At 41.2% G+C, this 25,007-nt stretch overlaps 1 protein-coding gene across 1 annotated transcript; it reads left to right on the top strand.

Moving 5' to 3' along the window:
• The first annotated feature begins 4,178 nt into the window (after positions 1 to 4,178).
• Positions 4,179 to 24,704, top strand: LOC136421130 (dual specificity calcium/calmodulin-dependent 3',5'-cyclic nucleotide phosphodiesterase 1C-like). The gene is made up of 11 exons (XM_066408281.1): positions 4,179 to 4,265; positions 7,716 to 7,872; positions 12,647 to 12,760; positions 13,889 to 13,966; positions 17,731 to 17,913; positions 18,258 to 18,321; positions 20,346 to 20,462; positions 20,972 to 21,112; positions 23,362 to 23,462; positions 23,851 to 23,976; positions 24,573 to 24,704. Exons 2-11 carry the CDS (start codon positions 7,835 to 7,837, stop codon positions 24,676 to 24,678), a joined length of 1,068 nt encoding a protein of 355 aa, XP_066264378.1. The 5' UTR covers positions 4,179 to 4,265; positions 7,716 to 7,834; the 3' UTR covers positions 24,679 to 24,704.
• The last annotated feature ends 303 nt before the right edge of the window (positions 24,705 to 25,007 follow it).

Raw genomic sequence — 25,007 nt, forward strand, 5'->3', positions numbered from 1 at the left:
TATATATATTCTTCTATTGCTTTGAGCCAAAAATTGACCTGGATCTTTTGCAATCATCCCCTAGAAACCAATACCTAAGGTAGCAACCATTCGCACCATGCATAACCCATGGGTCTGTATAGAAGGGGGCTTTCTTGTTTACTGGATGGTTCTTTTTTCGTTTATCAGTAATGAAAATCTACAAATTTGGTTGATTTTGTAGTCATAGAAATGTGGCAAAACAATACCCGCTTCTTGTGTTGAATCCCCCTTTAACTACTGTAATTTGTAAATTGTATTTACAACCAATGTTGCGTGTGGGCCTCCCTAACTAAACAGCCTCTGCAAAATCTGCAACAGTTTTTCAGAGCAAATTCACACGTTTCTTATCGCTTTTCCTATATTGCTGTCAACAATGGAACAGATATCTCCGGGGGAGGGGGATTTCCCTATTCATATGTATTCCATGTCGACTTCATGTCGTTGGTGAGGCTCTGCGTAGGAGAATGATACTTGTGCAATCCTCCCTGCTAGTGACGTAAATAGGCGTTCTACTCTTTAAAAACCTTTTTGATCCAAAGCTTTAATCAGATCTTTTCAGTTTTCAGAAAGATTTAACGTCGGTATACAAACTAATACATCGTCCATTAAGGTTTTAGTGTGCCCTAAGTAGATTTACATTAAATTCTACATTCTAGGAAAGATGATAAGTTGAAGGTCATGTTGAAATATGGTGAAGATCCTTAGTATGCTTTGGTTTCTATCAGCTTATGTGTTGAGAAAAAAGCTCTTTGGAGTAAGCCCGCGCGGGTACACTTGTGAAATATCACATGATATGTTTGCTAATGCTTCGGCCATGTTGATTTGATTATATGGATGACATCCACGCGCGCATCAATTTTCGCCCATTTCCACACAAAAAGTTTTCGGCCGTGCTTTAAATTGTAAAAAGCAGCTGCAAAATGAGAAGATACATGTTTAAAACTGCAAAAAATTGATATTTCGGAATGCAGAATAAAAAAAATCACTAAAAGTTTGCTTCAAGATAGGATTTCGTGCATTGCACACGTAAAAGAGAGATGGCAGTTTCTGTATCTTTTATCTTTATTCTCCCGTTTGCAACCGACAATGAGTGACAGCACCTTACTTCCCTGTAGCTGTGAAGGACAGGGATCGATATGGCTATCGGCAGTGTCATCTGAATGGGTTTTTCGTTCAGGACTCGAGCTGTCTAGGCTTAACAAAGCATGTTTCGAAAACACCGGCGTGTGATGAGAAAGAAAAGTCTGCTAAATTTCATCACATTAACGTGTCGTGTCTGAGTTGGTACGACCTGCATATCGGTAGTGCACTGAAGCATGGCCGTTGGGGTAAAACTAGTTACGCTACTGATAATCACTATTTTTTCTATGTAAAAGGGTTGGCGGGAGATCTCCATAAGCTGGTTCACGGCTCGAACTGCGATTGGCGCAGTGTGATGCATTGTGGGTTCTCCAATCACTGGGTGGGCGTGGTGATGCTCTCTTTAGGCTGGTTCACGGTTTGATGTACAGCCTATTTGGAAGGCATATAAATATTGAACATGACACAGATCAACGGCAGTTCTCAGCAAGCAAACATAGCATACGTTTCGTGTGAAGAGAAAAAGCGACCCCTAGAAGAATTCGACGGTACAACAGCACCTAACTTGTTGGGCACTGTTGTTATAAAAGCAGAAATATTGTACAATTTTGCTACATATTTTGATGTTCCTTGAACTGAGACATGTGTTTCAAATAAGTCTAAAGAAACAAAACGAAAAATAAATTTAACTCAATAAGGTTGCCATAGTACAGATAATACACTACAGCGGGAAACATGTATTCCGCTGGGTCAGCCTGTGGTTTAAATTGGATTTCCATCAACATGTGATAGGGGGCGGTTCTAGGTGCTGTTTCATGGCTTTAGCTATAGGTGCAACTAGACCACGTCACCTGCTTTGAAAGACTGTTAACACTCTGATGTAGACCAAGCTTTACAGGGGAATGCCTTCAGGCTCGATACTTTGCTTACAATTAGTGGGTTATTATATCCAAGCAGTATACTAACCTTGATTTTTATCACCGCCTTGTGAGCGATCCCCATGGTGACATGTTTACCTCCTCAAACCCAAACCCGGCGCCATTTTAAAAAAAAAATCCGGGTCATCATACGAATCTGCGGGTCTCGTTCTCAGTGTACTCTCAACGATTAGTGATTAGAGGAGCGTACATCTCTGGGCACGAGAGGATATAATCACAGACGCGTATGAACAAAACTGATACATAGCTTCAATCAGAGACGTCTTCTCGGATGAAAAGTAAAGCCAGAGGAGAGACACACCTCGAGCACGTTTGATTAAGATCCTACCACACTTGTGAAAAGGAGAAGGAGTCCTTCCCGGTGTTAGTGGATCAAACCTTACAGTCTGGTCTTACGCAGCTTGCACCTACTGTGCACAGCTGTTGTGTTACCTCTACAGGCGGTTTAACGGTTATGCAAAACGGACGGAATAGACACGACTAAGTATTGCTTCTGCCAAACAACAATTAAGCGGTGAAAGCCTCTAATATAGCCTGAAGACACGACATTTTCGCTTCTTCTTTCTTCAAAGCATCCGCTCGCGCACTGCAATCATAACTTTTTCTTTGAGTCCTCCGACCTTTCTTAAACGCCTGAGGGCGGCTATCTCCACCATGAAGATGTTCACCTTTGTGACCTCCACACTTTGAAGTGTCTACTCTTCAGGAATACAAGGTCAAAATGGCAGAGGAAGAGCTCGTCAAGTGAAGTGCGAATCAGACACTATGCATTATAAACTCGTCTCGGACAGTCAAGGAATAACGCTATATATTTCTTATGGATTTTTTTACGGAAACAATAACAATAGAAACATTAAAAATGACACTTGTGTATATGTATTTTATCATCAGAAATTCACACATAGCAACTTGCAATTGCGTTATTTTAAAGTGCCAAGCAACATTTCAGTTCTTAGACGTCAAAAGAAAATTCAATATCACCCGTTGCGACATCTTGAACCATGTCGACACAATTGAAACCCCTGTATACGCCATTCAAGGTAATGGAAGTATACTGAATGCAATTAAAAAGTCGATTACTTCAAGAAAAGGTAGCAGAGTGCTCTCCTGAGGCGACTCAATGGCATTTTCTGAAGATGTAAAAAAAGACTTCGTACAAGCACAAAGCGCTAACTACATTACCGTTTCCATGGCAACAGATGACGCACAAAGTAGCGAAGCACCCGCACGAATGATTAGATTTAGTTTCCCCTCAAGGAATGACGTTTTTGATGTGAGCTGCATATGGACAAGCCGATATGTTTGAGAGCTGCATTTCATCTGTGAAAGGCATATTCTCAATTGAGATTAAGACACATTGTGTACACACAACTCGCTTGTGACAGCTGGGTTAGAATTGAATCCTTGCTATTTTTGTAAAATATGCAATCAAAATAAATCTCATACCTTACTTTGATAGATACGTTTTATATTTAAAAGGTATTCACAATTGAGATAAAGACATATGAGGACCAAATGCCCTACAAAGAAACAACATATGACACGCATGTGACAGTTGTGTTAGAATTGAGTCCTGGCTATTTTTGTGAAATATGCAATAAAAATTAATCTCATACCTTACTTAAAGCGTCGGTGTCACCAATGAAACTAAAGTACAACAGTTCCCGATTACTAGCAACCATCACAAGTATTGTTCAGTAAGCACATACGTTTTTACAATATATACACCCTTCTGATGTTATTGAACATCGAATGTTACAAGTCATACTTCCATTTCTTTGATTCCTGCCGCCAGGTAATCAAGTTAGTTTGTTGTTCATGGCGTCATAGTAAACAGGGCAGTCGGTTCGGAACCTGGTACCGCGACTCTTTTAAAACGTTCCATTGTGAAGCCGAAAACAAACAAAAAATGGACACTTGTAATTGTATGTAATCTATAATGATTTGGCACTACTCTCTTCTCAAAAGAACGTTTCCTAGGAACTGTTGAATTTTAGTGTAATTTGTCCGGCAAGCACTTAAGAAAGGCTAATTCTTCGGGTTTTTTTAATTATCTACTTGACTTGAGTCGAATGAAGCGTGTACAATGACAAGTATGTACCAACTAAGCCGTTATTTTCTGTTGGTATTTTCTAGTGGCAAACCCAGAAGACCAGGCCACCAGACAAGATTCAACTTCAAGAGAAGAAGGGAAAGGATCACCACGACTAAATGGAGTTATTGCAAGTGCGTATAATTTAAGTTGAACAGATGCCATTGTAATTATAAAGTGGATATCAAATACTAGTATACTATCTCTGTTTTCATCGTTATTATGACCCTTGTAATGTCCTTCGATATCATTGTAATGATCATCAATTTATTACTACGTTAAAATAATTCACAAAAGATAGACTTGTTCACGGTTCCGACCGCGCATGCGCTGCGAGATGCTTTGTGGGTGATATGTCAAAGGTGAAAGTCCCTTAGTTGTTAACAGTTCTTGACTAGAGAGACTCTAAACAATGCTTGTGCATTGCCCAAACGTGTTTTTCTTTAAAATTTCTCGGGGTTCTTCACTTTTAAAATAGTACCCACAATAAATCTCATGCACATGCGCCGTTGTAAAAGCGAACCGGCTCATGGTCTCTAACAAATTACTGAAGGGGTTGGGTGTGTGTGTGTGTGTGTTGCATGATACTATGCTAGTAAGAATTGCTCAAGATGGGATTAAAAAAAAGCTTTAACCAGCCATTATTAAGGCATTGAGGTCAAGGTTTGGAGCCACTGGACCTTTATCACCGTGTTTACTCTCCTACCAAATCATCTGCCCAGATTTGGAACCTTTTGCACCATTTATTCAATCTGAATTGGGTCACTGTCCCTGTACTTTGCGTCCGGGAAGGCCGAATGTTTGTAATAAGTATCAAAAAGCCATTCAATCTAACTGCCTGTTAAGGTGTTATTGAAGCTTTCGCCATCACGTCCGGAAAGCGCCATCGTTAGTTGGGAGCTACAAGAATGGTTCTGAAGTAAAGTTGAGCTGTAATTAATTTCCAACGCAAAAATTTGACTTATCTAATGTTTTTGACTGCACAACTCCAGTCTTTGTCAAGGAATGAGCAAGCCACCGCTTCTATGAACCAGACTTTATTTTGCAAGAGGAGTGAAGGAAGCTATTTACACTATGCGTACTGGCGCCTTACAATCATTCCTTACAAGAGACGGAGGGCGCCATAAACTTTTTACAATTTATGATCAACTGGCTGCTCACCGATTCACGTGTTTTATCTACATAACATGACGTTGCAGAGGCGGTGGATTACTAATTCCTTGACGGTCTGAAAAAAAAATTATAATGAAAAATTAAAGGATGAAAATCAAGATCCAATTCTTTGTTAGAAATTAAAGTTCGTCCTTGTTTCAGAATGAATTCTACCAAACACAGATGGACTTTTACGCTATGGTTACTAAGGGGCAATGTGATAGCGTGGTACGGTCGACATTGTTAAAGTACTTATAGAGGTGCGAGCTCACGCATTTCATGATCACCAAGGTGTAAACAACATATGTGACCTCAAATCTCGGCACGAAACTACTTGAAGCGACGAGATATATCAAAACAGGAACGTTGCGGTAGTGTGCGTATCCAGCACAATCTTTGGTAGACAATTAGGTTGGCCATGAAAGCTTGTGTTATTTCATGATCATCAAAGTGTTAACAATCAGAATGACTTGAAATCTCGTCAAGAAACTGCTTAAACGATGAAACAGAAGCGTTCCAGCAGTCTAAGTATCCAGCACAATATTTGATAGACCGTGAAAATTTGTGTTCTTTCTTGATAATCAAAGCGTAAATAATCAAAATGACATGACATCTAGTCACGAAACTGCTGAAAACGACGAGGGATTTCAAAACAGAAGTGCTGCAGCAGTCCACGTATCCAGCACAACCTTTGATATAGACAAATTTTGAGCCGTGAAAATTGGTGTTATTTCATGATCATCAAAGCGTAAACAGCCAATATAGCTTTAAATTTCGGCACGAAACAGCTAAAAATGACGAGGCATTTTAAAACAGAAATATTACAGCAGTCTACGTATCTAGCGCAATCTTGGGTAGGGAATTTATGAGCCGTGAAAAGACGTTTGTGTTATTCATGATATCAAAGCGTAAACAATCAGAATCATTTCAAATCTCGTCACAAAACTGCTAAAAACAGTAATGTTGCAGAACTATTCAGTATTATATTTGTATATAAACAATTTATGGACCGTGAATGTTAGTGTTACAATGCGATGTAGACTAACTATTAATTTTCATGTTATTTAAAACTTAAAACAAATCAGCTTGGCAATCTTTTAGAGAGACTAAATTGCGCATATTCACAGTTCAATTTTTGGAATAATTTGTAAAATAACAATACAAAATTACACATGACACAGTTTTAAAAAAATTCAACCATATGGAAACTAAATACCACCCTTCACCACGACCTAAAGAATCAGGAAGCACTCGACACCTCGCAACCAAATCATTCATTTCCGCACTACTAAAATGTCAATTTGTGGTTAATGAGGCTAATAAAAGGCACAGTAACATGTCAAAATAGAATAATGTTCAGGGCCAGCGAGTTGTGAGAATCTGATGCAAGTGATTATCGTCACTAATCGTGTCCAATGTCTCTGTCTTTGTTTCATCAACAGTCTCAACCGATGTCGTTACTTTCAAATGAGAGTGCATGCGTACCACGTCAGAATTATTTTAGGAATGATAATAAGGTCTTGTCCGTATATGTGTAACCCTTGACTTCAAAATTTGAGTATGATTTAAAATACGAAAAAAAAGAAACGTAACAATAGATTTGTTCTTTATCTATGAAACAAAAACAGTCTCGGTTGCTACAGTTACTTTCAAAATGAGAGTGACTGAGTGCATGCGAAACACGTCAGAATTATTTTTGGAATAATAATGAGGTCTTGTCCGTATGTGTGTAACTCTTGACTTCATAATTGGAGTACGATGCAAGGTGTAAAAGTATGATTTAAAACACACCAAAAAACACGAAACGTAACAATATATTTGTTCTTTATCTACGAAAAAAACAGTCTCGGTTGCTGCCGTTACTTTCAAAAATGAGGGAGCGCGCAAAACACGTCAGATTTATTTTCGGAATGATAATAAGGTCTGGTCCGTATGTGCGTCACGTTAGTTTTTATCGCGTTTGATCGAAAAAGGTGACAGGAAATAAGAGCATCCCGCTTGTTATATCTATATGAAATTATACCCTTTGAGAATGACGAGGTTGTAATTTGATAGTGAGAAAAGCCACGAATCAAGCTCTCTCTTAGCACGGCTCAGTGGCGCCAGCACTGCACTGTGTCCGTTCAGAGAAAAATAACCGTCGGTAATTTCACCATTTCAAATGACGCCCGACATCTGACGACCCGTGTAATGATACCGGGCGTAGATAGATCTCATCATACGCGAGTCAGCTGCCTTGAATCTACCCATTTGTCGCGTCCACTCCGCCTTGATTAGACTGTGGAATCGCCAACGACGAACTCGAGAGAAATTTTAGCATATGTCGTCAGCGGGCATCCAACCACTGCAGAGTAGGCAGTATAGTTAAGCACCCACTTGGACCGTGAGAGGTTTTGGAGTAAGGTGTGACAGTCGGAGTGTCTTCCGTACAGGGAGAGAGTCCTACAGCGTCTTCCGATCGAGGAAAAGGTTCGGAAGCTCGTCTTCCAGGAGCCTCAGCGAAGACGGTGCCTGTCTCGGGAGAAAGGGAGAGCCGGCCCAAGAGACCCCGATGGATTCTCCGGAGGCAGCAGAGAAGGCGTCCAAAAGGTTGGTTGAAAGCTGATATCCTGCCTCCATATTGTTCATACGTGACTTTTTTGTTTGTTTACGTTTCATAGAGCCAGAGGATTATGCAGAGCATGAACGGTTTGCATTCGAGGATTTAGAAAAAATGGCCTCATGGGGCGTATGGGACATCAATGGAATAGAAATTACCGGTCTACTTTAAACATATGGATTTGTTTTCCAGAAATTCTGCAATTTGCAGCCATAGGAAATTACAGCTTTTACGATTTTGAAAAACAGCGACAAAGAAAATTCTGATTAAGTTTAATTGACGACACTGTGATGTTAAAAGAAAGCCATATTCATATGCATATATTGAGTATAGAATAGAAAGAGGAAAGCTAATTACGTCAAGTCATATTCTTATTTAGAAAAAAAGATATGGCAAATTTTAGATATCTGCTTCGTTCGTGCAATCACAAAAACATATCACCCGTTCTATCTTCAATTTCGGCAACTTTTGCTTTTTTTCGACTTGCGGCCTGGTGAAATTGAGCAATTAAATCTTATCACGTTCTTTATTGCAGTTATCCATATGTTGCATCTGCCTTTAAAGTATGTTTCAATAATATCAATCGTGTTTGATACTGATCATAATAATATCAATCATGTTTGATACTGATCTTAAGTGGCGAATTGCAAATCGAACACGCAAACAAAATTCAAAGAGTCTGTCGACTTTCTTTGGACGACAGCAATATGGATTGTGCCTCGACATTCTACTATAAAATCTACGTGTACAACAGTCATTGCACGTGCAGTGGTATCTCCGTGCCTTTTTTTGTGCCTCCTTGAAAAATTGAGGTATCGTCTTCGTTGAGTGTGCATGTCTGTACGTTTTCGTATATTTGTGATCCACATTATTTAGGAACTTCTGGATGGATTGTGAATTTTAGGGTAGGTATTGTTTAAAGAAGATAATCCCTTCTTAGTATGTTTTGCCATATTCAATCCAATGATAAGATACAATGATAAATCATATTACTCGATACCATTGATCGCCAATGGAAAAGGATCATAATTTCAACAGCATAGCATTCAGGACTAAGGAAAGGTCCAATGCCCTGTTTTGGCCGACGAAATTGCAATATATGTAACCCGTAACCTCGGATGGCCTTTGCGTCACACCTTGAAGTCACCTTCGGGTCTTGTTACGTGGTGACCGTTGAGTAAGAAAAAAAGCCCCTTGAGTGGTTGTTCATACCAGGGTCGACTCTGTTCCTACTGTACGCTTAGTGAGTACAATCTATCAGCAGTGTATTTCAGGCTACAGTACTTTGCAAAAGCATTCCTCATTGATGGGTTACAGGGGGTAATCTAAGGGTGGGATTAAGGGGTGTATAGCAATACAAATCCTTCGCGTCCGGGGGATTAGGTAGTGTTTTATCGGCTTATCGTACGAGAAGGTCAGACACTCGCCGCTCGTCTGTAAAAGGTCGTGTTGGCGTAAACAACGTCCACACCCAATATATGATTCCCGGATATATTAAGAATGCGACACGCTGTATTCCGTATCACCCGTACTGCGGGTCGAATCCAGTATTCGAATTTTTTACAGCGGCGAAACCGGCGCACGCGAAACGCATTCGAATCATTCGAAGGAAGCCTGTGTGATAAATGTAGAAGCCCGTGTGATAGCCCAAAATGTAACCCGGTACGCGGTCCGGAACATACGTATCGAACGTTTTCGCAGCCCAGGCATGACATAAATTTAGAGACCATATATATGTAATAGTCATTATGTACTTAGATATTGTTATTGTTATCCTGTCCATGTCAAATTCCATTTTATTGTCAGCATGCAGGACTAGCCCTTTGTGATAGCAATCGGGTAGTTGGGCAACCTTGCTGTGCGTGCTGAACAGACAAAGCAATAGATAGATAAATGAAAATGAACAAATAGGTAGTGATCTTATAGTGGTGTTCGAAAAGAAATTGTATCGAACGCGCAATGGATTCTCTTCCAACATTGACCAAACATTCTTAAGATACCGTGATGTTTATCTTTTATATAAGCGCAAGGTGAAAATGCTTCAAACTAACACATTGAAACTCGATACACCTGTTGTGTTCGACGAGAAATCGTATCGAACGCCCGGGATTTTCCTGCAACGCTGACCAAACATGCAAAGCCCATAAAGTCGGAGGTCCCTTGGGCTTGTTTAAGGAGAGCCATACCTTGAGCATATCTAACAACCCGCTACACTTATAAAAGAGAGTAGAAGTCCATCCTGGTGTGGGAGGATCAAACCTTACAGTCTGTTTTTATGCAGCTTGTAGTTGCACAAGAGCTTATACAACACTGGTGTGTTACGCCTGACGGCTGTTTAGCGGTTATGCGAAACAAACAAACAAACAACAGACGGACAGAGAGACAAGCAGGTGAACTGTGTCATGGATACGTGCTGCACTCCGACAGGTTTCAAATTCCAAACAGACGTGAGTTAAAATCGATATCAGATACACCTACACATGTGCGTATGTGAATGGGTGAGTAAAGTATGGGTGTGTAAGCAGGCTTAGAGTCTGCATGGGCCTAGACTCTAATGCAATCATTCTAACTAGTACCCAATCATCGTGACTATTCAATGGACGCCATTTTGGCCAGACAAGGACAAATTGCCTGACCTGACCGATCGCTAGCCCCTATTGCAACTTTCGCCGGAAATGTTTTACCTTCAGGTTTTGTTTTGGTGTGTCTGAGTTGTTTGAAGACAGCGGAGTTATGTAGATTGTGATGTGAAGATGGTGTAACAGGATACTGACAGGACGTAAAAGGTCGACTTGGACTTGTTCTCCCAGGCAGGCAGACAGAAAGACCTAGCCATTTACAGAACTTCTAGTTGACGGGGTCAATGGAAGAGGCGAAAATTGATGCGCGTGCGGATGCTATCCATACCATTAAATCAACATGGCCTAAACTACAATACGAGAAACTCTATTTCACGGAGGCTTGAGATCTTTATACAAACCAATCTGTGTACGTTCAGCCATCATCATACGCCAGCTTCAAACTACATTTTAGATTCTCAAGTAGACAAATCCACAACTTTCAAGCTGTATGTGCCCTTTCCTTATCAAGTGCACGTAAAGGTTTATGGATCATGATGTTAGTACGATAACGTCTCTGGAACCAGTTTCGTTAATTGAACTGACTCCTAAAGCTAATCCCTCATTAGCTATTTAATCCACGATAGATTCGTCTAAGGACAAGAATCATGAATCTCAATTTCAGATTAATAGATAGAAACACGTATCAACGTTTCTAGATAAGGTTTTTTCGTCATTACGAGCGTTCACGTTAATTTGAAACACTTTTATCTAGCAAATTGACCATTCTGCATTGACTGTATGGTAGGTCCATTAGCTAAAGCACACTTTAGACTTCACATGTCGTTTTGATATGGAATTTTAAAGGCTTTTATGGTACTGTTTTCCTGGCATAGTCGCTAGCTAGCCAACGTCAAAAGGCCGACGCGATTTTATCACTGTCTGCTGCTGCACATAATTATCAGGGGTTTCTCCATCCGGCGCCCCGTATTTTACGCCTATCTCGTTCAATTAGACAGTTATCAGTCGTGAATGACTGAAAACGTCCTGTCGAAAATACGCTTAATGGAGTTACACTGGATAACGGGCTTACGTGATTCTTTTAAGTGGAAAATCAGTATTCTTTTCATTTCTTATAAGACCTAGCGTGCCCGTGTAAAGTTTCATCATATCCTTTTTATCATAGTTTCGTATTAAGTCCTATTCGTTTTACTACGGCTCAAAACTTTTAGTGTCTAATGTGAAGTCCTATAATAAAGGCTTCTCACGTTATGTTCCTTCAGCACTCACCAACAAGCTTTCTGTCAGTCATCTGACCCTTTTCGATTTGAAATGATCCGAAGCCTATCACGTGACCTGAATGGAAGTGTGACGTCAGAAACGGGTCAAAGGTGCCCGGCAGTCGGTATCGGCCCCCTTTTCTGTTAAAGCTTGTTGACAAGCGCTGTATATTGTGTACGGAAATAACGTAGAAATACTGAAGTTAAGTTAAATTACTTAAGTTGAAATAATGTGATATATGTCTGTACATGTAACGTTATCTGTATATTTGTATATACCTGTGGTTTTTTTCCCTGATTGTATTTTCAATGTTTGTGTCCAGGGTCATTGAATTGAATTGAATTGAAATTGATGTGTAAAACCTTTCCTTTTTCGTCACAGATGAACCGTCATAGGGATTAATCATAACTCTAAAACTCTCAAATACTTTTTCGTACCCCTATCTAAAACGAACCAGCTCGGACCTACTCCGTGTACGAAGGCTTCGGTGTCTGAATGTTTGTGCCCTTGTGTTTTCGTAGTTATTCAAAAACACTGACAGTAGAGTCTCAGGAAGTGAGTGGAAAGATCGTGTCACTGCATGGGAGTTTGGCAGGAAGCAGAGCTCAGATAGAGCAGAACGAGTTGTTAACCAGACATGACATGATAGACACCCCACTGTGACCCCAGACAGGTCATGGGGTCAATGGAAAAGGGTACTAATTCAGGGAGAGGTTTTGATTTTATCTAATATCTTATTGTCTGTAATTTTGCATTTATACATTTTCAAAATGGTAGTCATATTCATAGTAGAGTGACAGAAAGTGATTAATGGAATCATAATTTGCAAAACAGCTTAATTACAACTTAAGAAACCATATGAGAAACTGAGTATTTTACGGAGAAGATCTTTAAAGTCTTTTTATTCCTGAAATTTTTTCCACAGGTTAAGGGAGATCCTTGCTCACCTTGAAGATGACGCAATGCCTAAGAAGGACAGAAGAAGTGCCATTGAATACGCAATAACAGTCTTGGATGCAGTCGCAGCCGAGGGCGAATCGTAAGTCACTCTGAACATGTATTATTATTAATTATGCATATTTCATATTCATCTGATACTATATAAAAACAGCATAGCAACCATATACTTCACTTTAAACCCACAACAAACGTTTGGATCTCAAATCTAGTTGGAATTGAGGCTTGACATTTCCCATGCACTTTTGGAAAAAAAATCGCATTAACAAAAAATAGCATATACGACCCCATACACACCCACACAGGGCACCACATGCGGCTTACTATAACATCAAGCTATCATCCGTCTCCCCTCCACGTTATCTTCGCCCAACATCTGTTGTTAGACGTGCCATCTTCTCACCATAAAGGATCGTAAACGCCTGGCCTAACCTAAGCCCAAACAGCAACTATTACCGAAAGCTTCTCGCCAAAAGCTGTAGTCTTTCAAACCGATTTGCGTGGCACTGGGCGTGACGAGAAACCGACTCAGATCAGCATTATTCTCTCTGCTGCCCACGGGGAGGGACATTGTATACACCCTAATAACAACACTGGCGCTGGAGATAAAGAGGGTGAAGATACAAACACATACGTCTCTGCATCAGTCTTAAGCCCGTCTGAATATGGCTGTTTCGGTGTTGAGTGCTTTCCTAAGTGGAGGAAGAATTTACCTCACACAAATGTGCATCAAGGATCAACTTTGACTGAAAATACCGCTGGCACCCGTTAAAAGCATTCTCTTTTCTCCTGCTTAATGTCTTTAACAGTATATCCTGTTTAGAAAAGCAGCCCTTAGTAGACGTCTTCTGTTTGTTTGAATATTTATTCAATAACATTTCGTTTAAGAAAATATGACGATGATAGATAAGCTATCTAAGTCTGGAAATAGTTTTAGTTTTAGCTGCTTTTTACTTCAAGGAAAGATGCATCGTTTTAGGATAATGACCTCTTTGTGGTGATTTGTTTTATGTCGTTATAATCACATTAAGCCACGAGTCCCTTACGGTCATTCACGTGCCAAACGTATACATCCATTGTATTGTTCACAGACCAATACTTGTTGGTGTGTATCCCATTGCATATAGGCCACATGTTGCCTGTTACCCGCATGCGTAACTATCTGTCGATTTCTCCCCCTATCCCACCGCTGCCACCAACTTGTGAGAAGTGTGCTCTATGCACACGACACGCCCCTCAGTCCCCAGTCCGGGAGCAGAAAATCTCGCCAAAAGGGTCAGGGAGATAGGTAAATCCATTCATTAAGAGTTGTATGTGCATTTATATATGGGGTGATGTGTGGTGTGTCTTTAGGGGGGACGTTCGATGCATTTCAGATCCAGTTGTACGCCGTAACCTAGGCTCCAGGTTAGCCTGGCTAAATTACACTTCTAGCAGCCCTGGACAGTGAGAATTTGTGTTTCAAAGGTGCTCGATAGAGCACTGGATATTAAGCATGTGTGTTTCACGGACGTTAACGGGGGAGGGGGGCTCTATAGAGCCCTGGACAATTAGAGCTTTTGTTACACAGACAGAGCCCTAGATAGAGAGACTTTGCGTTACACGGACCAAAGGGGCTTCATAGAACCCTGGTCAGTCAGAGTTTGTGTTATACAGACAGAAAGCGGCCACATAGAGCCCTGGACAGGGATAGTTTGTGTTACACAGACGAAGACGACTCCATTGGGCCCCTGACAGTGAGACACAGAGTTTGCGTTACACAGACCAAAGAGCTCCATAGAGCCCTGGACAGGGATAGTTTGTGTTACACAGACGAAGACGACTCCATTGGGCCCCTGACAGTGAGACACAGAGTTTGCGTTACACATGCAGACCAAAGAGCTCCATAGAGCCCTGGACAGGGATAGTTTGTGTTACACAGACAGAGAGTGGCTCCATAGAGCCCTGGACAGGGATAGTTTGTGTTACATAGACTGAGACGGGCTCCATAGAGCCATGGACAGTGAGAATTTGTGTTACACAGACGGAGAATACTCCATAGAGCCCCTGACAGTGAGAGTTTGTAAAACACAGACAGGAAGCGGCCCCATAGAGCGCCGGCCATTTAGAGTTTGTGTTAAACAGATTGGGAGGGGCTCGGTACTATGTGAGCGTTTGTGCTACACAGAAAGCTAGGACTGGGTAGTCAGACTTTGTGTTATGCAGACGGGTAGGGGCTCCACAAAGAGTCTGTGTCACGTAGACTACGAGAGAAGGAAGAAACTCTAGAACCGAAGCACACCGAGGCTTTTGCATGCATTCAGACAGATAATGCCTTATAATGGTTATATTACATTGTTTGTTGCACACCATGTACAGGGTGTTTGCACGATGTACAATGAAAGAGCGAGTGTATCAAATTACGAGATGTCCATGAATTATCATAGAACGTCCTCATGATTATGATGTATATCTACTTAGTGAGGGGAACTATTTGACTGTCTCGTGAATTAAATCACATTACGAACGTTATGCAATCTAGACGCAGGCGGATACTTAGTTTAGCGCTTACCAAACACTGCGCTGATTCAATGTTGTGTTGGTGATATCATTCGGCTATCAAATAATGGAAGCATTGCGAGTACTGGGCTGGCAGTAATTTGGATTTCCTATTTGAGCTGCTTTTGTGAGTCCAGCAATCTACAGGGTCATGCCAGGACGCTCGGGTCACCAACGGCGTACAGTCATTTGTAAAGGTCATCGGGTTGACCTTCATAACTTTGCTAGCATGCAACAGTCGTTCTCAAGGCCACAGCAAGTAAATTTAAAGTATAACACCCGCGCGTATTCAATTTGACCTTGTTTTGAAAAAAAGTTTCGTTATTGTCCGGCGATGGTTCACAGTACAAGAAAATAACAAAGGTATATCGTGTACGGGAAGCTAAGTGACACCACTGTGGGAGCCATGAGTGCAGTTGAAGAAGTAAAACTACTAGTAGTTCAATAATGGAAAAGCGACACCCCTACGGTAGCCTTAAGTGTAGTTGGTAAGTGATACTAGGCGACCACACTAGTATCATTTTCTGCACTTCTTGGATACAGGAATAAAAGACTTATTGACTGTATGTGAAACCGTCTTTTGTCGCTTCAATTCTCCCTACAACGTAGGTGTCTATCTTGGAAATTTAAGCATCTTTTTTTTTTATTGCCTATTATCTTGCGCTCTCGCGTTAGAGTTGGAATCTGCACGGGATGCCACCCATAAAATGTCCTTACATTGGCCTACCGTCGCGTCTTCCAATCATCATGGTATTAAGCATAGACCGTCTATGTTAAATCCCGTACAATCATCTTGTATCTAACTTCGAGACAGTCTCGGCCAAGGCGCACATTTCTTGGAGATTTATGCAGGAATACGTGGACGCAAATGAGGTCTAAATGGGAAGTAAAATGCTAGGTAGATCTACAGAATACTTCGGCCAGAGGCATTTGGAGAGCAGGCTTTACAGAAATTTTGTAATGTTGCCTGTCGGCGCTCTAGCTGTCTCGTGAAATATGGATAGGATTTATCTAAAAACTTTGACGCAGCGCCAAATGGCGATGTTAGCTTATGTTGAGATTTTCGACCACCACAGCGAGGAAATTGCAGAAATTTGGCCCGACAGTAGAGATATGCGTTCCCTGCATGCCAAGAAAGTTGGCGTAGTGGAAGGAAAACTACATGTCAAGAAATTCAGCGCTCAAAATCTCTTTATCCAACCATTCACGGCTGTCACGATGAACTTTGCGTAAAGTTTGCAGGGAAGAAGTTTTTACTTTGACCCACAGTTGTTCAGCATGGTCATCTAAGCACAAAAAGGCAAAAGACAATTTTTCAAGCCAAAGATAATGTCAATACATAACGATTACGGACTTGATATGCGCACAAGTGTGACAGCCATATATGTTACAGGTATTGGTCATAGCTTTCAGTGAGCGCTCAGTGATCTACAATTGCAAGGTCTTCCGTAGATTTCCATAATATTTGTTAACGTTGAATGTTTCGGTCGCTGAACGAGCGCTTATGCGTCGCCGGACCCTTTTCACGGAAACATATTTTCGGATGTTTCAGTGATCGCTTAGTGATCTGGCCAACAGTTGGTCACTCAGCGTTCGCTAATGCTTCTGTCACACTACAGAAAAATCGATCTACCGATGAGTGCGAGCTCTAAATGGCATTTTCGGCAGCAAAACACCCAGTGCTAGTGGCAGCGGTTTTTCGACCATCGTGCGCTTTTTGGAAATCAGCGCCGTACCATTCCCCAGTAGAATGCCCTGCCTGGAACGGTTGTGACGGTTCCTACGGTCGAGTCTTACCGTGCCAGGCTGGAGGCCTGCCCGCCTTAGCCCGGGACCTCCTCCTCCCTCCTATTTTGCCCCTCGCGGGGTCATCTGGGGGTAGTTGAAGTTGAAGCGCCGATCTTCACAGATCTCCGAGCCCCGTCCAATGTGATAGGGTTGATTTTCAGGTGAAAAATACGCTCGAGTCTCTGGCGATTTCAAGTTCGGCGAACTACGGCCGTCTGGAGGAAGGGGGGGTGGGGGCTTATTGTACTTACCGAAGCCCTCACGTCACTGAAGCCGACAGCTTCATTATATTGAGTATGTACTCAGTCCACTCGAATCGTGTAGTATAATCGAATAATCTCAGACTGTGATCAATAATTGTTCACACGCTTCTATGTTTTTAAAGCAATTTACAGGGTGAGCTGGTGTGTTGTAGGAGTAAATTGTACCTTACCTGCATCACTACTGTTTTTACCCTCGATATAAAGTGAACGTCGGTGTGCATAATTATCTTAATGTTCTAAAGCAATAAGCCAGTTCGTGGTTCTAAATGCGCATTCGCGCAACGAGATGCATTATGGGTGATATGTCAAAGGTGAAGACTTCTAACTTGCAAACAGTTTCTGTCTTACCACGTTTAATACATTTAAACTACACAGGTAGATTTAGTAGATACAATCGAATTATATGATAAAGGTGGTTTTGTATCAAAAGTCTTGTGGAATTTCTTCATTTCTGTCTGGACAGGAAGTTGGTTCCAGACGAGGATGACCTCAGCGAAGTTGAACCGGATGCAGTTCCCACGGAGGTCCGTGATTGGTTGGCGTCGACCTTCACGCGACAGATGCAGGTTTCTACAAGAGCAAGGACGGAGAAGCCTCGTTTTCGCTCTATCGTTCAGGCAGTCCGAGCGTGCAACAGAGTAGACAGGTGAGGCCCTTGTTAATTATGAATATAATAAATAAATTCATATTTCTGTTGAGTTTAAACAAACCTTTGTAAAACAGCTGTTCTTACAATTTCACCATCACAAAGAATCGAGGACAAGTCGAATTCACTTAACTTAGTAGAATATGATTCTTGTGCTAGTTTGATCAACTGACAATATATATATTATGTATGTGTAAAGTATTTGTCACAGTGTTGTGAGCTGTACCTAAAGCAGTGGGTATATGTGTACAATAAGGGTCTTAATTATCATAAAGCACAATACAATACAGTGAGGACCAAAATCAAAAAGAAAACATGTATTTTCATTGCCATTATCCCAACAGGCTCTGCAGAAAATTGTCTGGATCAGGCGTCAACTATCCTCCTGGTGTGGTCAACTTGCTTAAGGTCTGTATCCTTGATATTTGTCTTAAGGAAGCGCACACAAGATACTTTATTCGCCGTTCATTAATGGTGTTCTAAAGCCATGGTAATAGAAATTTAAATGAGCTAGCTCACAGTTTCAACTGCGCAGTGTAACGCATCGTGGCAATATATCAAGTTTAATAGAGGCCTTCATCATTGACCTCGCTCATGCGCAGTTTAGATCGTCACTTTGTGTCAATTTACCTCATTGGTATATGCAAATAAGGTTAAGTCAAGATGGCGGACACTAAGCTCAGGGCAAGAGGCCAAGGCGTATCTACGGGAATTTCAGATTGGCTGACGTAGAGACTTTTCCTGTCGATAATCCTTTTCTTTGGCACTATTAACAGGTATATTCTGTACCCATTAGTTACTTACTATACCTAAGCTTGTACGGTAGAATAAGAAGATTGAGGCAGAAGTTTTGATTAACATTTGGCCCGTTCCACATTCAAACCCATGACCTCCATTAGCCTTCCAGCCTTGCACATGGGTAGTCATGATAATCGGCACATTGCAGTGGTTTAGTTGCCGTGTGACGGTGCATATAGATACGAGGTATAAGGTTTACAACCACGTGTCGCTATAGGAGACCTGCAGCATTTTCTTCCATCTTATTCACAACGAAGAGTCAGCCTTGGAATGAGAAATGGCCTTACCATTGGCATCACCGAAACGGCAGGTCCTATGACATAAATGATCCAACACGTCTTTCAATTCAAATTTCACGACGGGCCCATTCACTTTAACAAATGAAACGGACTAATACACCGTCTAATTTGGACTTGAAGATACCTTCATGGAGCTATGAACTGAAAGACGACTGAATATATTGAGGGACAAATACTGTAAATGCAGTCAAGTTCGCGTGGTTTTGATTTCACGGTAGGGAGAAAATGGAGTGTTCGCGGTTGTTGTAAGTTCGCGTTTGACACAATAGTAGACAAGGTGTATGAGGGCTAAAGATTTCGCGGTGGATTTAAGTTCGAGGCGAAGAGCTTACCACAAAAACCGCGAAGATAAAACCATCGCGAACATTTCTGCATTTACAGTATCTCTTAATAAAAGAAGAGGGATCAGATTGGGCATAACGAATAGGAGAGCATGTAAAAGGATTATAGACAAAAGTCTTCAAAAATTCTACCCAGCACACTTAGCCCATTTACAGTTCAGTAACCCCAAATGCTTGTCTTAATAGATTACTTGCAGAGAGGTCTTGCTTAGATCTTAAGTCCTACCCATTCGTAAGTCTGCATACTAAGAAGAAGGAAGGAATGTCGATGACTCCTCACTAAAGAATGACGCACGGCGTTTCAATAGGCTTAGAATTTCCCATTAACCCCGGTGCCCTCTGAAAGACGTCAAACTCGCACTACACAGGTACAATACTCATGACAGGGTATATATGTAGATGGCAGTATTTTAGCGATAGATGTTTGTCGCAAAGAACTTCATTTTTTGTCAACTTGTAAAGACTTCCAGTGGAATTTCTTATGAAAAAATGTTCACATTATTTACATATACTAATGTAGACAATGTGCTTTCACTTTGTGAATGTAGCTTATTTAGATTAAGTTTTAAAACAAAATGGCACATGCTTGATTTTTTTAAATTTTGTTATTACTACCTTCACCAATAAGGTATAACTCAGGAAGCTATGGATGGATTGTTATGAACTTTGGTATGTGCATGGTCAGGTCATATGGAAGAAATATTTACATGTAGATGTTGGGCCCCCTGGTGGCTATTTTCTTTGTACAGCATCAGAACCTTCGGCTTTGATGTCTCGTGTACTGGGCGAAAAAAGTGACGAAAGCTAGCAGCTTCCTTTTGCAGAGGCGTTTCAGTTTCAGGTTTTGAAAGGATAACTCCAAACATGATTGACGAATCGTCATTCTTTTTGCTTAAGGGCCGACTGACAAAATGAGATGCTAGTTGTGTAGATCAGGAGCTAATTTGAATAATAATGTGTAAATTTCATTTGAAATATTTTTCTTTGTTCACAGAATCTTGACGACTGGTCTTTCGACGTGTTTTCGGTTAATGTAGCATCGAACAGCCAGGCGCTGAGATACGTCGCATACGAGGTCCTAAAAACCTACGACCTGCTAGTCAAGTTCAAGGTTAGTTGCGATGAACTTGTCCCAAGATATATAGTTTATTTATTTACTTATTCATGTACTGGTTCGTAGCTGATAGTTATAATGACAATGGATTTTATTAGATATTCATGCTTGACATGCCAGGCTAAATGTATTTAGTTAGATATTAACTAAAGTACAGGAGTAGAAATATTATGCTATGTTCAATCTATATCTATCTATAACGATGGCCTATCTGGACAGCTAGAGATTATATTCATATTTAGATTGTATTACAATTTTAAATAGCTAAAGCTTTGCATATCAATTAAGATATATAGAATAGTTAAAATGACAATGAACATCATTGCAAATCTATGCTAAATGTATTAAGTTGGATAAATAATGTAAAAGAGTCGAAAATTATGCTGCATCCTATACGTCCTTACGTAGAGGTGATCACTTGTATAAGTTTAATTGCAATTGCAAGAATATATACAATTTTCATCTCTGAGATTTTTCTGGAAATATTTCTTTTTTTCACCACTCAGATCAATGCGGGGGTGTTGTTCAAGTTCCTGGACGCGTTGGAGAGCGGGTACGGGAAGCACAACAACCCTTACCACAACCAACTCCACGCCGCTGACGTCACACAGACAACACATTACCTGCTGTACTCCACAGGACTCGTGGTACGACATAAACACACACTGGGTCATGGGTCACATACCACACGTCTATGGGCGGTTTGAACTGCGCATGTGCAGAGTGATGCATTGTGGGTAACATGTCAAAGGTGAAGGTCCCTGAGACATAAACGTCACACAGACAACACATTACCTGCTGTACTTAACAGGACTCGTGGTACGACATAAACACACACTGGGTAATGGGTCACATACCACACGTCTATGGGCGGTTTGAACTGCGCATGTGCAGAGTGATGCATTGTGGGTAACATGTCAAAGGTGAAGGTCCCTGAGACATAAACGTCACACAGACAACACATTACCTGCTGTACTCCACAGGACTCGTGGTACGACATACACACACACTGGGTCATGGGTCACATACCACACTTCTATGGGCGGTTTGAACTGCGCATGTGCAGAGTGATGCATTGTGGGTAACATGTCAAAGGTGAAGGTCCCTGAGACATAAACGTCACACAGACAACACATTACTTGCTGTACTCCACAGGACTCGTGGTACGACATACACACACACTGGGTCATGGGTCACATACCACACGCCTATTGGCGGTTTGAACTGCGCATGTGCAGAGTGTTGCATTATGGGTAACATGTCAAAGTTGAGACATTAGATAAAACACGTCTAGACATGCATCATAATCTCCAAGTCGTCCGATTTTGGCACCGTGTAGATCTGCTTGGAGATTAATGCATCAAGCAAACTTTAAACAAGAACTGTTTACAAGTTAGGGGCCTTCACCTTTGACTTACGCACACGCACTCTAAATCGTGAACATGCTCATAGCAGTGTTAGAAATACTTCCTGTGACTATGGAACTGGCCACAGTACATGTATCTCAATCATCACAACAGCTAAGTGCAGAAATAGCCGAGTGTATGAACGTGCTACGGATGCTGATATATAAACTGATATCCTCTCTACTTGCCATCTAAAAGGTCAGTCAATTGATCCCTATAGTCTTCTTGTGCGTTATAATGGATTCGGTAAGGAACTGTGTAACGTTCGGCTTGGACAGAAAAACAAATCGTCCGTAACCGCCGAGATGTCAGCAATAATGGATAAGGTATGGACGCTGACAGGAAGGGTATTGAAGAACCGTCGTGTAGGCGAAAAGGGGAACTGTTTCATCAATGGAAAGAAAGGAACGGATTTATTTTCTGTGAAAGGGTACAATTACAAGCTCTAGGTCGACGACCTCATTTTGTGGTAATATCGAAAACACTGCTTTTAATTTTCCTCTCGGGGCAACTGGATGATACGTTTGGTAGCAATTCTGTACTGGCGGATTAGGAAGATTATAGTAGGATGAATTAGAAGGGGGATATCCAATCTTTTCCGGTCGACGGTTCGCGCTTTGATTTAGCGCCAATGTGCATTGCCAGTGTGCAATTTTCAGCTGCCTTGACCTGCAATTTGTTCTCCATATCTCTGGAGCAATTTCAATTTCTTCGCAAGTTCTCCCTACCACCCAACCATCTCTTTTCTTTCTTTCTTACAAAGACGAGTTCAAAGATCTCAAACGTCCGTGAAATATTTCTAGTTTTTGTGAATTTATTGTTTAATTCATTATTTGTGAATTTCTTGCTGATTATGTTGAACACATATTCGCCACAGGATCCTAAATAAACCTTCTCCAGCTGCCTAACTCTGTATCCAAGGGTGCCAAACCGTTACTTGAGTGCGCTAAAGGTTAAAGGCAACAGACATGCATATAGCAGGAAATTGAAGAAAGGAAAGGGGATAAACTATTCTGGGATCTATCTGGGACTATTGACCTAACTTCCTGTCAGTGTCTTGCATGTAGAAACCAGCCTGTGTGGGCACCACTATGACCTCAAATTCGACCTCCACTTCCTGTCAGTCCGTGGTCTTTCCCCATCACTTCCTGCCACTCTACAGTATTCAAATTATTTCGGACACACAAGCAAAAATACATTCTTTTTTTAATTTAGTTTAACAACATTTGTGGAAGAATTGACATAACAGGTAACTATCACCTTTTCAAGATGTCAACCCAGACCAGACTGTAAGGTTTGGACCATCGCACACCGGGGCATGCCCCTACTCTTTTTCGAAAGGTGTGGTGGGTTATTTAACGTGCGCGGTGTGTGGCTCTCCCCAAACACGGGACCTCCATTTAACGTCCTATCCGAGGGACGAACGAACACAGTGAAAACAAAACTTCCATACACGGAGGTAACAAGATTTCATGCGTATTTTCACACAGCAATGGCTGGCGGATGTTGAGATCCTGGCGGTTGTGCTATCAGCGGCCATACATGACGTGGAACACACAGGCGAGACCAACAGCTTCCACGTCATGTCAAAGTGAGTAATTCCCATTCGTCATCGATATAAACGTTTTGTTGTCAGCATTGCTTTTTGAAATTAGCTATGAAAGACATATTACTTAGTTACTATAACGTCGTTTTGCTGTAGATCGTTGTTTGATTGTAGGTCTAATCACACAAGTAAATGTTTCATTGATATCGCATGTGTCCATTGATCACGTCCTGTCACTCCACTGTGAACCTGACTAGAATGTAGAATATGTGTAACTGTAAAAGCAAAGACAGACTAAACACAATACCACCCCATGAATACTTATTCATAAATTGCACAGCTGATAAGCATCTAACGTTGATAATACTGTTGAAAGAGTTTTTATGACAAGTTTATGTTACAAAACAAGCGTTATGGTGTTGTTCCACCGAAGGTCGCCGATGGCGCTGCTGTACAATGACCGTGCGGTGCTGGAGAACCATCACATCAGCACGGCCTTCAGGCTCATGGAGGACGACGGCCTCAATATTCTGGGCAACCTTTCAAATGATGACTTCCGGTGAGACAACACAACTATATTTTATTTGATACTTAACTTATTCTTTTCCACGATGGCCTCGGTGAAAAGTGACCAACTGGCTGATTTGAGTAGTTTTTTTTTATGAATAAGCAAAAGTTCAAACCAACAAGCAAAAATCAGATTAGAATCCCAGACAGACTTTGATGGAATATGTATATATTTGAAATCACTGGCAAATCCGGAAACTGTAACATGAAATTTAAAGTCAAGCTTGTATAAGAACTTAGCCTTCCCCTAGTGTACAAATTAATGTACGTGAAAGATTCACATTAGATTGTACAATATGACATTTTCATACCTTCTATATTGTGGCGTTATCTTGTTGAAGCGGTTAAGGTGTTTGGCCCAGAGGTCCTGTGATCGAATCCCTTGCGAAAGCACTTAACGAGACTTGTCTCACTCCACCAAGTTGTTAGAAATATTTGACTTCGTTTGGAGAGGTAAAACGTGGTGGAAGGAGAGGGTTGGGCTCCACCTTCCAAGACCGTGCCCTAAACATAGTAGATAACATCCCACTGCCCCTGCGGCCTCAAAAAGGCTGTGGGAATAACCATTTACCTTACCTTCTGTTGCAGAACTCTGCGGACTCTAACGATAGACATGGTGCTGGCTACGGACATGTCCTTCCACTTTCAGCAGGTCAAACAGATTAAAAGCCTTTTGTCCTGCCCTGAAAGGTAAGACTAAGAGTGTACTTTTGTTTCCAAATGTTCATTTAACTAAAGAGCCGCATTGTTTGAAGAAATAACCATGACCCACCCCAACTTTCCCACATTCACGGACGAACAGAGAGCAACTTTCCTCTTAGAATCGCAGAACCCACAAATTGTAGAAAAGAGTGGGGCTTTTCGCCTCCTACTGCTTCCAAAAAAGAAGCTGAAGCTAAACCCATCTTATCTAGATATAGCGAATCTAATACTTGAGTAGTCTCTTGTTAAAACATCGTCAAGCACTGTTCATTGTCACATGTATGTCCTTTATTATGCTTCTACAACATCAGCTATGTATAG

Source organism: Branchiostoma lanceolatum, chromosome 15 (assembly GCF_035083965.1).
Source record: "Branchiostoma lanceolatum isolate klBraLanc5 chromosome 15, klBraLanc5.hap2, whole genome shotgun sequence".
NCBI classification, from domain to species: Eukaryota; Metazoa; Chordata; class Leptocardii; order Amphioxiformes; family Branchiostomatidae; genus Branchiostoma; species Branchiostoma lanceolatum.

What these genes read in the sequence shown, in the direction of transcription:
- LOC136421130 (XM_066408281.1), top strand. Translation starts at nt 7,835, where the DNA reads ATGGATTCTCCGGAGGCAGCAGAGAAGGCGTCCAAAAG. An exon ending in GTCGCAGCCGAGGGCGAATC is followed by an intron (nt 12,761 to 13,888) that starts GTAAGTCACTCT and finishes ACTTGTGAGAAG; the next exon opens with TGTGCTCTATGCACACGACA. An exon ending in GCGTGCAACAGAGTAGACAG is followed by an intron (nt 17,914 to 18,257) that starts GTGAGGCCCTTG and finishes TTATCCCAACAG; the next exon opens with GCTCTGCAGAAAATTGTCTG.